General features: G+C 35.4%; 1 protein-coding gene across 1 annotated transcript; it reads left to right on the top strand.

Annotated features, from left to right (window-relative positions):
- Nucleotides 1–2,747: 2,747 nt before the first annotated feature.
- On the top strand, nucleotides 2,748–7,716 carry LOC121413611 (transmembrane protein 35B-like). The gene is made up of 2 exons (XM_041606503.1): nucleotides 2,748–2,968; nucleotides 4,440–7,716. The coding sequence occupies exons 1-2, from the start codon at nucleotides 2,867–2,869 to the stop codon at nucleotides 4,758–4,760; spliced, it is 423 nt and encodes a 140-aa protein (XP_041462437.1). The 5' UTR covers nucleotides 2,748–2,866; the 3' UTR covers nucleotides 4,761–7,716.
- The last annotated feature ends 6,192 nt before the right edge of the window (nucleotides 7,717–13,908 follow it).

Here is a 13,908-nt window from a genome sequence, read left to right as displayed (position 1 = left end):
AAAAAAAGGGTCTATTAAATGTATAGACCTTAGTACAACATAATATCTCGACATTACCACGACAAAGGTCTATGATAGTCTACTCAAATAAATACATACGTTTTCAGCGCAGTATTTCAGAGGAGCACATTGTATAATTTTGATAAACCACAAGTATCTTGTCATTCAAACGACTTTCGATTCATTTTTAACAAAAATATTCTGATCTGTTCAAGATTAAGTGCGCCTTTGATTTGGCCAATATTCAAATTTGAAAAGAATGTTTTTTTATAGCAGGGAGTTGATTCATTTTGTCTTATGAGTGTATCATTGATTTGCCATGATTTATTTCATATAAGTTTTGTATAATAATACCATGACATGACTTAGTGTTGTACTTGTCATTATTCTGTGTTTTTTTGTGATCCTGCATTTTTAAAATTTGATTTGATTCTTTTTTAATTGAAACTGAATAAATTGAGATTTAATTATTGACAAAAACATTGCTAGTTGTCCATTACGTTTGTAATATAGGATTTTTGTTGATGATGGCATTGATGATAGTTGTTGCCGTTGTTGATGTTGCTGCATCTAAAGGCTCCCTCTCTCCCTCCGAGGGAGACGTGTCTGTAATGTTGACAAGTTGAAAAGCCCTAGTTCGAGGACAGTCACGGGGATGTTGCTGCAAATCTCCAAGTAGTCGTTGCAACGTTTCGGATTTTTTTTTTTTATTTGCAGCGGCGTCTAAGAGGCGTTCCGAGTAGACAAAAGTATAAGGAGCCTTCCCTCCATTGAACACCAACACTTCGGTGCAGCTCTTCATCGTGTTGTAATAATAATAATAATAATATAGGGTATTTATATTGGGCACATATCCACCTTGTTAGGTGCTCAAGGCGCTCCTATATTACTCGGCTAAGCTATATATGCGTTCATATATAGCGCACACAGATTTTTAAGGAATTACTTCCTACTGGTATCCATTTACCTCACCTGGGTTGAGTGCAGAACATTGTGGATCAGTTTCTTGCTGAAGGAAATTACTCCATGGCTGGGATTCGAACCCACGACCCTCTGTTTCAAAGTCCGAAGACTAATCCACTGGGCCACAATGCTCCACATTTGGAAATACTAATTGATTCAGTGGCGTACCGGTGGATGGAGAGCTCACCCCCCCCCCCAAAAAAAAGGCAATAAATAAATAAATAATAATGAATAAAAATAAGAAGGGAGACGGGTGAAATTTGACAATATTTTCTAAATTATCATGTCAACATCTCTATCACATAATCAGGTATTGGGATTTTTGTAATAAAAATGGCGAAATTTTTGCTCACTCGCTCGAAATTGTTCTCTCCCCACTGATTTTTTTTTTGCTCATTACGCCACTGAATATAAACAAATATTTTAACAATAATCAAGAACAGAGATGATCCTTAGTATGAACATGAATCATTTTGTTACTAAGGAATCTGCATCCATGCAATGCTAGAATTATTTTTAGCAATAATAATACAAATTTAAATGAAAATAATGATAATGGTAACGATAATAATAAAGTGATAATAATAATAATAATGATGATGATACATCTCTTCTATCATAAGCACTATAAGGTCAAAGATACAAAACTAGTAATAGGTCCATGGTTCAATGCATCTCGGAATGCATGTGCTTATGCTTCCATTTCGGAGACAGAATCGGCGTTTAATTTTTAAATGTCGTTTCAGGTGGAGCTCAGGGAGGGGGCAGAGGAGTTTGTGGCCCCTATATTTTGGGATTTATTGTTATCATCACGATGATAATATTCGGACAGAATGGATTACTGAACTGAACAGACAAAAACTACATCTTTCCTGAAATGACATTGGAACACATATCACCCCCACCCCAAGTTGTGCACACCTATTCCAATAAAGACTCATCCATTCTATCAATCGGGGTGTCAATAAAACGAAATGAAAGAAGCAAACAGAAAATTGTCAAAATTGTAAAAGTTCTATTTATTTATTTATTATTTATTCATGTTTTCTTTATAAAAAAGCAGGGTAGTCCCATTCAAGCCAGAGGCCTGCTTTACAATGGTGAGACAACGATAAGAATGCAAATTCATAACAATCGAAGGCATTAAGTCATACACTAATAAACTAATTTTTTGTTCATAATAATTCCTCACACGAAAAATTCATATTTCTATATTATTGTTCGTATTGGCCCTAATTTCAATGAGTACACCGAAAGGTGAACCTGTGCGATATTGTATCCTCATGCAGTTGGGTGTTGTTTTTTCAAGACGATTCCGGGCGTCTGATGCTGTCCACTGACCCCCCCCCCCTCGGTCATTTACATGTAAAGGCCCTAATCCACTTTTTAACAAATCAAGAGTTTATACATTATGCCTTGCCATTCACCCATTGTGATTTTTCGTCTTTTGTAATTGAGTTGAGGATCATGATATAATAGTTTCACTCCTGTAACTATGTTTCGGATCGCATTCTTTGTTCTTTTTCATTTATATGTTTTATTCCCGGTTTTATTGTGTCAACAACGGCCAAATGTAAAGAGAATACAACAAATCAAGCACAATTACAATATTAAAAAATAATCAAGTCATCAGAGAAAGAGAGAGAGAAAAAAATGAATTTATGACAGCGGCTCGCAAAAGTATCGGTCCTTGACATGATTTTTGTTCCACTCGAGCTCCTGCCATTCTCTGTGATATCTCTATTCTGTCGAGAGATGGCGCAATACCACCATTTTCAAATATTGATCCTGCAGCGGCGCGGCGGCACTAATCTGATTGTGAGCTTACCTGGGATTTTGAAGACTGCTTCTTTGCTTCTATTCAACTTGAGTCGGCTTTGAAAGTCAAATTCAATCTCCAAAGATGGGTAGTGCAACATACTATTTGGCTGTTGGAGTAGGACTTGCCTGTGTTGTCATAGGAACGTTGAAAGTTGCCCCAATTGAACCCGCTCATGGAAACCTGGTAAGAAAACACGTTAACGTGGTTGTGGAGCCCGATCCTCACTGCACTGGCGCAGCGCGCAGGGCCAGGCCAGGCTGTGCGTCCGCTAAGCTGCAGCTATTCTTTTGATAGTTTTATAATTAAGCCTGAGTCATATTGATTATTTTGAAAACCGGTGTTCGACAGCTCTAATTTGATCGAACATCGAATATTGAAGGCGGGGAAAATTTAGTCTTTTTGTTTTTGCGTCGATGCAATGCGCTTTGCATGTGCACTACGCACTGACGGTATGCGCTGGCGTTGTTGACCGGGTACGCGGGTGACCGTTGCACAAGCAGATGACAGCAAAGTTCGTATACATTCATAAATTATCTCGGCACGAGCAGACGAGTAAAACTCAAACTATGATATAAATAAAATTCAAATTAATGGTAAATAGCATCATAATTACTCAATCGGTTTCATTGTGGGGGCAATAGAAATCAAGTAAGTAGTAAAGTTGGACATAGTGATATTTTGATGATTGATTGTGTAAACCAAACGAATCGGCCGGCCGACGTATTTTTATTTATTTTTTTCGATGCACCGATTTTTGCAAAATCTGCACCGGTGTTCGATGACATCGATCGAACACCGCTTTTAAAATCGATTCGACTCAGGCTTATTTATAATTATGGGGCAAGGCCTATAAAACTGACAAACGACTGGTCTTCGATCTGATATTTGAACATTATCTAGGCCTATCTTGAGTAGGGCCTACATGTATTAAACAGATTTTGATGATCTTCAGCATTTAAATTCACAACTTGATTAAGCTAACCCAACGTTAATGTGATTATCTTCTTTCAATTTATTCAAATTTATCTACTTTTGCGATGGGGGGGTAGAATGGATTCCTTTTTAATCATCAAAATACTTAGGGACAGTGATTTTCCGCGATCACGGAAATTGGCCTTTTGAAGCGGAATGTGCCTTCCCAAACGAACCCAGGTCATCGGAATCCGAACCCCCTGCTCTACCGACTGAGCTATCACGCCTCGTATGTTAATTATGTTTCTTTAAATATTCTTTGTTCTCCTATCTCTTCCATTACAATAGACTTTAAAATGATGATTAGTACAGTGGGGCATTTTCAAGGTAACTGACGTTACACGGCACAATTTTACGCACTTTAAATTGTGTGTATGATTATCTCTAAAACAACAAACAATGGGAGTTTGCTTTAAAGGCAAACTCCCATCATTTGTTGTTTTAGAGGTAAAAATTTATTGGTTAAATTTAATTAAATTTAATTTATCGGTAAAATTTTGTACATATTTTCCACTTTCCAGACCTCTGGTCTGTATGAATTTGCATCAGTGACAGGTAACATCAGTCGAGCACAGATGGACTGGTCAGCTCAAATCAGCCCTAGAAAATTGTCATATCCTCATCATCCCAAGAAGCAACGTCTGTATTTAATTCCATTTCATCATTTTTTTTCTTTTCATAGGTGTCTTACATGCACAAGTTTGCGGGAGTCTTCCCACTTCGCGCTGTCGGCTTCCAGCCATCGGGTGCCATGTACTGCGCCATGACTGCCGTTCTGGACATCTTCTGTGGCGCTCTCCTGGCATATGGCCGCTACGACTGGCCCGTCATCAGTGGTTTCGTCCTCCTTGCCATATCAGCCCTCTACATCCACGGCATGCTTGCTCTAAGTGCACCGATGGTAGACTTCTTCTTTCCGGTGCTTCTCACCGTTCTACTGGTGCTGCTGTTGTTTGGACGCAACGGACTCTGGGCGGGACGCGGAAAGGTCCATCTTGCCTAAGCTCCCATCATTAGAGTGAAGAACGAGTGCCCCTCGTGGTCTTGTATGGGTGCACTTGTACCCCACCATCTATATACCAAAGTCTTGACGGGTTAAGGGAATTTATTTAAGCATCTATTTGAATACCGTGATCAATTATTGTATTTTTCATTTGCAGTGGATAAGGTCAGGTCTGTTTATTCCAGTCAAACATCTTGCACCTTTGCCCATAACACAAAAGTTACACTAGAATTGAAATTTGAAAGAACAATTATGATTAGTTGTTTGAGAGTATGGCAAATACTTTTTGCATTAAACAATGCTTTTGGTTGGGCATTGTCATTTACCAGAACTTTTGCAAGCTATTGTGTTATAGGGTCAGCTTTCTAAAAAAGGAAGGCAAAGTTGTGTATTTGCAAAGTTGATAAGTTTTCCAATGTATTCGTGCACAGTGTGTCAGTGTGTCTGTTATAATAATAATAATATCACCTTTGAATTGAGACAAAATTAATAGATGAATATTCTCATTTGATGAAATATTTGACTGAATTTATAAACACAGATTAGGGCTTCACTTTAAACTGAATAACATTTTGAAGGAATATAATTCAGATTTTAGAAATTCCTCATGGAATTATATTCAATAATTTGTCACTTCCAATTAGGCCTACTTCCAATGTATTGGCAATTTACAAAATCAATGTTATAAATGAAATGTTTGCAGCAAACCAGAATATTATGCTACAATGTGTGTAGTTATTATTCTGGAAGCATGACTGCTGCATTCCACTTAAGTTAGTATGTTAGTATGCACAATGTAGTAATATACAAATAATGCACAGCATTGAGGGCATTAGCAAGAAATATGCACACCTGGTACCTTTGGAACATAATATACATGTACGTTATAACCATGGGCATTTGGACTGTTTAAAAGTAGCAAGTGTGTGCAATTATTCTATTGCCTCTGCAAAATGATGTGCATTATTTGTTTTATAAGGTAGTAGTGTGGATACTTTGATACCATCCTCATCTCAAAATTAAACCAGTCAAAAGAACTAGTCATAAGTTCCATTATGGCGCAGTCACATGTCGCCTACGATGACTGTTCGGTGAGTTGAAAACAGCCGTTTTTATCATTTTTGTACCAGCTTTGTGTTTGTGGTTCGTACAGAAATCCGTAAAACCGCTGCTTTCAGCTCATCTGTGTTGGCACCGTAGTGGAAATGACTGCAGGATTAGCAACTTCTATAATATGACTGGTCATATGATTGATATCAGCCAATCATATTACGATTCACACCATCATTTTATAACAGTAGTTACTGAATAGAAGATAGAAGAAATCGCATATGATTAGAATTATGTGATGTGACAGTATGTGATGTGACATGTTTTGATTAGCAGATGTTAGCAAACCAATTTGTTTTAGCACATAGCAAGTTTAATGTAAGGTAGTAATTGTGTGTACAATGAAGTAGGACTTCATCAGTAATCTTGTATTTTGTTGGTTGATGTGTATATTTAGCATTCTTTATTTTTATGACTTTTTGATAAAGGAAATTGGACTCGGGTAACATTGAATTTGAATGGTGTTTATAAAACATCAAAGTATTTTTTTTAAGTACACTTAATCATGTATTGGTAATTGGTCATTGATATTTCATTTGAAGATCATTCAATCCTATTTTGTATTTAATACATAAATACTAGTAGTGTGTACCATTTAGAGAATGTGATTTGGACAAATTGAAATGGTTATAAATTGTATGTAGCTCATCACTGGACATATCAAAGCAATTCAGGAAAATTGTTAGAAAATAGTACAAGTCAAGTCAAGACTATTCTATACTACATGTATGTATTTCATTCAAACATAAGTTATGTCAATTGTTCTATGCAACATTTTCTATTGGTAAGAGTGCTCATCATTAAAGTATAGTAGAAGAAGGGATGACAGGGTTAATGTATTCAGTATTACTTTAAATCATATATGCCAAAATATTGCATTGGTTGTTCATACCATGCAAAACAGTAAAAGAAATTTGGTGAAACTGTACTTTTTTGTTTTGATTTTAAAATAGCCAGTGTTGACATGTAAAACAAAATCAAGGGTGGTACCAGGTTTTGTTAGGGGGGGGGCCTCAAGGTGAAAACTTTCTCTCAATTTAATAATTAAGGTAATTAGAAGTAGATAATTTACCTATACCTCTCATTTTGCCACTCTTTTTTCCCCTCCCCCTTTTCTTACCTTTTTTTCTTCTACATAGAGGGCGGTGACCCAGCAGTCACACCCCCCCCACAAACCCTCTGTAGTGCCACCCCTAAATTTGTGAACTTTATAAAATATGGTGCCTTCCAAGTTCCAGGTGATTGTTAGAGGGAAGGTTCAGTCTTGAGTGTGGCAATGCATTTTTCAATCCGACTAGAAGCACACAGCACCAATGGAAAGTCTCTGCACAAGAGATGAATGTTAATAATGTTCAAGTGATGATGATCCACAACAATATGCAAAGACTTTCGGTTGGTGCTAAAGTCTTGTGACTTCAAAGGATATGGTACTCTACAAGTGATGTGATAGGTGTACACTTGTATTTAACTGACATGTGGTGCAGAAGTCACCAACTGATTCATGGATCCCGAGTTCAAGCCCGGTCCACGTCTTTTGGACAGTGGCAAGTCTGTCCCAAGACCGTCAGCACATAAACAATCCACATCCATTGTTTGTCTCTCTACATCTTGGGAATCTTTTCTATTTTGTCATTTTGAAAAGTGCAGAGTATGCCATGCCCTTCTACATACAAATGTTACCAAGATGTGTGATATTAGTCTCAGGTTCAGCTGTTTTTGTATTTAACATTCCTAGCCTTGTGATCATTTTTATATCCCATTTTTCTACCATTTTATTTATACCTGTGTTTAGTGTGCTTATGGTGTCAATTGTATTTTTTTCCTAATAAACTATAACTTCCTAGAATATCGTCTGATTTCAATCCTATGTTCTTATTAGAATCACAGAGCTTTCCACAAGATGTTCCATTTCATGCAGTTTTTATATCAGCCAATCAAATTGAATTATTTCAGTAGCTTTAAAGTGTTATTGTAAATTTTTTATTGGAACAAGTTTTGTGAAATGGGGCCCCTGGTGCTTTATGTGTTAAAGAAGCTTTCTATTATGATAACTTATTCACCATGTGGTGTACTTCCACTGAATTCTTGATTTTGATTGGCTGTTAAGTGTAAAACATTGTTTTTAGGGTACCTTCATTGATTAGATGGAAAATGGCATTAGATGATGTTTGAAGGTTTGCATGGTGGTATGAACAGTCACGGAAGAGGTTAATGGCACATGTGTAAAGTCCAGGGGGGACTGAGATAAAAAGTAGATAGAAATGGAGGTGAAATGGAACTAGGCGAGAAAGTAGAGGTTGGGAAGTAGAGTATTCTTTTTAAACGAGTGTAAACCTTAAAAGGACTGTAAACCAGGAGGAAAGTGGAAAGCTGATTAGTAGACAGGGTGAGAGGCTTGAGTAGATGTGAGAAGGCTAGCTTCAGTCAGCAAATGGAGCAGGAGCTGCTCTTCCTCGCTTTTTCATTTCACCTCCATTTTTATCCACTTTCCATCTCAGTTCCTACTGGACTTTGCTCATGGTGTAACACATGTTGCGAAAATTGCATTAGTAACTTCTATGCAGCACAGCAGCAGGTCACTTGATCAGTGATGTGGTTCTAATTTAATGATTTAACTCATTGACTACTGTAATAGGTGGACCCAGTGCATGGCCTATGGGAATCACAACACCAGTAGACAATTTGTTAATGTCAAATGTTCATGTTCGCACAGGAGCCTTTTGCAGTGTAGCATCAGTGGTCAGATCAGGGGGCCTGTTGCAGAAAGTATCTAGTATCACTAGTGATGCATTTGAAAGCAACTCAAAGAATCAAGCACAAGTCCGTATCATATGCTTTTGATTCATAGAGATATAGATAGAAGGGGAGAGGGGAAAGAAAAGAAGGGAAAGGAGAATAAAGGAAGAAGAGAGATATGAAACAGGTAAGAGATGGAAAGTAAAGAGACTGAAAAGGGGATAAGGTGTGAGAATGAAAATAAAAGGAAAGGAATGTGAGAGGAAAAAAAATCACTAGAGAGAAAATGAGAAATTGAAGGGAAATGAAAGAATAAGTTAATACAGATAATGAAAAAATACCATTAAAATCCACATTCATGCCATGAATATCCCACATATAAAAATAAAGTTTCACTAAATGGTGTACTATCTTGAAGCAAAGATTAATGTTTTCAATAGAATTATCTCGAAAACAACAGATTTAAACTTAATTACATCATACATGTAAAATCAATGAAATAGAGATGGGCTGGCCACCTTGCAAGATCACATGATAAAAGGTGGACCAAACGCATCACAGAATGGAGACCATGGCTAAGATCACAAAGTCGGGGTAGACAGATATGAGATGGGGTGACGAGCTCAAAAAGTTCATGGGCATAAAATGGATTGCATCAGCACAAGACAAGCACCTTTGCCACCAACTTGAGGAGGCCTTTGCCTTGCAGTGGGCTGAACATGGCTGATATGATGATGACATTGTACAGTATGGTTGCACTGTTCCCATGCAATCTGGTTATTTGCAACATACCTCCAGTATTTCAACTACAATTTTGTTTGATTTGCTGGGTCAGTTATTCAGACACAATGGTATTAGCATTACTGTATAAATATTTACTAACTGGTTTGACCAAACTCCAAAAATCTTTGAATAGTTGCTGATTCTAGACTGGCTATAATTATCTTCAATCTACATGTCTACATAAGACTACAACTTGCACAGTATATGCCCTTGATAAAAGTTAATATGATATAATATATTGATAATAAAATTTATTATCAATTTCATTTTACAAGTGACTGCACTGACTGTAGAAGCCACTAAAATTGTGATATAGTTGACAACTATGTGTCCAAGCATTTAATATTTTATTAAGAAAAAGAAATTATATAAAATAGGAAAAAAAAATCAATTTATCAAAGCTAGACTAGAGGTGACTCACCAAATGCTGAAAATAATTTAGAATATGATTAAATTGTTTTCTAATTATTTTCTAATGATGCTGATTGGTCTATAGTGTTCAATAATCAATTTTAAACTTCAATTTTAGCCATGTCACACCACTCATTTTAATATCAGATTTTCTGATCAAAGAGGGTTCATCCTGATAACTTAATTTAATGAAAAATATAACAATAACTGAATCATATCCATTGGTGAATGTTTATCAAAAGTAGTCACCCAATAATGAACCAAGAATAGAATCTGTACTAGATGTTTTCTAGGTTGGTCTATTTGGTCATATATGGTGCCAATGGGACAAGTAAGAATCACTGGAAAGCTGAGGACTTCTTCCATTTCCAAGTAAATTTAAATCAACACATTTAATAAGCTATTGTTACATTAATCTTCTCATTTTTAGTTTACCTTTATTTTGATAAACACTAGCTACTCCATTAAAAGCCATTTAAAGGAGAAAGAACTATTTCCTATGCCTTCGATATATCAAACAAGCTCCAATAAAGAAATAAATTCAATTCTTTTCCTTGGACACCCGTGCATTTTGGGCTTGCATTCAGCTGCAGATTACCTGAACGCAGACAAACGCACAAGATCAATATGCAGACAAAAGCTGAGGTTTGCGTTCTACTTCACTTTAGCTCGCTTTAGCTTGCTTTACTGCCACAGCTTTGTAGTTGAAGCTCGTAAGCAAAAGTGTGATTGCAACCAAATATTTTGCTGCATAGTATGTTGCGTTAGTCTTTACATTGCTTTTGCAGCAATACGCCACTTAAAATGGAAAGGTGTGAGCCAGAATTTATAAGCATACCAATTGTGAGTGAGTGACAAATTTCAAATAAAACATTTTTGTCAAAAGTTTAGCCAAGCACACAACTGAACACATATTTCAAGTTTTTAAGGGCAAAGTCCACTCCAACAATTTGATTGGAATAATCTGAGAAAAATCATACAAACTGACAAAGTCATGAAATTTGAGCATTAAGTAATTTTATACTCCTAGTAATTTTATACTCCTTATAATTTTTTTTTAAGGTGGCACATAGACGTAGCAGATCGTATCACACATTCACTTATTCTTTTTTTGCATTTCATTTTACAAAAATCAAATATTTCAATTATTCCTCCAACATTGTAACACAAAGTTCTTCATTACTAAAGACAAACCATTCTCACTTAAAAGTATGATAATAATAATGATGATGATGATTATAATAATACTACTAATAATAAAATAATACTGATAATTGATTAATTTATCATTCATTCATTAATTCATTACTGTTTACCAATCAATTACTCAATATCAGTTATCACCATCATTATCATCACCATTCACTACCTTGTATCAGCTGGGGGAGGGGGTGGTGTGGCCTACCCCCCCTGTCCACCCCCTACACACACAAAATCACTTTATCACTTCAGGTTCAGTTTTAAAGTACAACCTCAGGAAAAGCTTGGTTGCTTTGCTCCCTCTAATTCAGAACATTACATATTTTTGGCTCCAAGGAAGATAGAATTACCATCAACATCATCACCACTTTCATCATCTAAGGTGGTCCCAAGTATTCTGATATGAGGGGGGGGGGAGGGCAGGGTAACTGGTTTTCCCCTCGTGAATTTCAACCGATACATCTGGGTTTTTTTCCACTCTCCTTTTTTCCCTCATTTTTTTCTCCCCTTTTTTCACTACTAAAAAATAACAAATGGGTGGCTGCCCCCTCCCCCCCCCTCTGTAGAACCATCCCTGACCATCATTCTCACCAAAGCCCCAATCATAATTATTTGTTGTTCAGGCTACAAAATGTACCACAAATATCTTTGAACTTACACTACAAAATAAATAAAACTCACTCTATGCAAATTAGCAAATTTGTAACCTTGATATATATTCTTTTATCATTCTTAAATCATTTCAAATACATTTGATTAAAATTCATAATGGATATTTATCATAAGAAAACTCAAATATTGGTGAAAAAGCTGGTGAAATGAGGCTTTAAATAAATCAATGTCAAAAATGAGTTGTAAGGTGTACGTATATATTCTCTTGCACATATATTAACCCGTCATCAGTTTAATCGAATTGTGATGAAATATATTTTTATTTCACTTTTCATCAAAGTCACTTACTTACAATATTCCTCCATCATAAGAGGAAAAACTCAGGGGGGCCTTTAATCTACAAAAAGGTATAGCAGGACTTAAATTAAGTACTCTAAATACTAAAAAATGTAAGTAACACCAATTCACATATTTCATCAAATTTGGGCATTGCTCACAAATATGCACATCCGCAACTAACACCGTCAAAGATCACCCAAAAATCTATGGTGTTTGGAATGGTCATCGAACATTCATCCCTGAAATACATGTACACAAATATGAAAAGTGCTCTGTACATGAATACAAAAACATGTCAAATTGTGTCTACATCATTCAACTGGATGAAGCATAACTACAATATTGAAGAATACAACCTGATGAATAATTAGGTTCTATCATGTATAGATAAATAAATTTATGCCTTATCCCCCACCCCCTACCCAGGCCCTCAAAAAATATCAAATTGACTACCATTTGATAACTAATACAAAAACAATCATTGTAATTAATTGGAGATGTACAAGCATTGAAAAAATCATTTACCTCTTTCAAGGTGTGGCACATATAGATTAATTCCAATAAATTTCACAGAAATGAATTAATTTCATTCAATTTTACACACAAAATTTTCTTTTCACAATTGATTTCCATATTGTTATTTTTATCAAAATAAAATTATGATAGAGTATCAAAATCCCTGCAATCTGATTGGTCAATTTTTGTGCATTGAATTGTAATGGACAGATGATCATTACTGATGTCATGTCAACCACTGATGCACTCCGGTCTGTGCATTATTTGCATTACTATTCAATATCAAGACAATCATATATACATGTAATAGATTAATAATAATTATACTTGCTTATATAGCGCTCAATACTTACTTTGTCAGAAGTCTCTAAGCGCTCTACAATATATGCAGCATAATTACCCTGGCTTTAGCAGGGTATGCATACATTTGAGAAAACATACAAAGATATCTAAATTTCCATATATTGTAGAGTCATACAAATATTCACTTTGTTAAACTATACATGTGAACAATTCAATTAACTGAATGTATTAAGTTAATTAAATTTCACACGCATAATTTTCTGTTCTTAGTAGAGCGTTGCGGCCTAGTGGATAAGTCTCCGGACTTTGAAACAGAGGGTTATGGGTTTGAATCTCAGCCATTGCATAATTTTGTTCAGCACAGAATTGATCCACAATATGCTGCACTCAACCCAGGTGAGGTGAATGGCAATGGCACAAAGTAATTCCTTAAAAAGCTGTGAGCACTGGAATCGATAGACTAGCTTAGCCAGGGTAATACATGTATAACAGCATCTTGAGTACCTATCAAGCTGGATAATATTATGTGGCTATACAAATAACTTAAATTACTATTACTAGTATCAAAATCAATTTTTGAGATCATATAATCATTCATAACAATTTAGAATCAAATGGCAAGATCAACTTTGAGATGCATATCATTCTTTTTATCAAAATGGAATTACTGTTGAATAAAAGACAATCATAAATTTTATATATATACATGTATATATTTGATGAATAAAAGATATCTAATTTTCATTTCAGAGTCATAAAACATATTCAATACAATTAAATCAATAGATTAATTTCATGAAATGTCACACACATAATTTTCTGTTTACATCACATTTTGTGATGATAGAATCCTTCATAACACAATCATATCATTTGGCAAGATCAAATTGAGTTGCATATCATTCCTTTTATCAAAATAGAATTACTGTTTAATATCAAGACAATCATAAAAGTGATATATATACATATATATATATATATATGTGTGTGTGTGTGTTAGTATGTACATATTTGAGAAATATATACTTTATTTCCATATACTGTACATATTTTCAATTCCATTTTATATGGAATTTGAATGGGTACTACAAACCTTAAAGAGTTAGGCCACATGGAGGTATTTCTTGTAAAGTCATGA

The sequence above is a fragment of the Lytechinus variegatus genome, chromosome 4 (assembly GCF_018143015.1).
Source record: "Lytechinus variegatus isolate NC3 chromosome 4, Lvar_3.0, whole genome shotgun sequence".
In the NCBI taxonomy this organism is placed as follows: domain Eukaryota; kingdom Metazoa; phylum Echinodermata; class Echinoidea; order Temnopleuroida; family Toxopneustidae; genus Lytechinus; species Lytechinus variegatus.
This window is presented reverse-complemented; position numbering and strand designations above follow the sequence as displayed.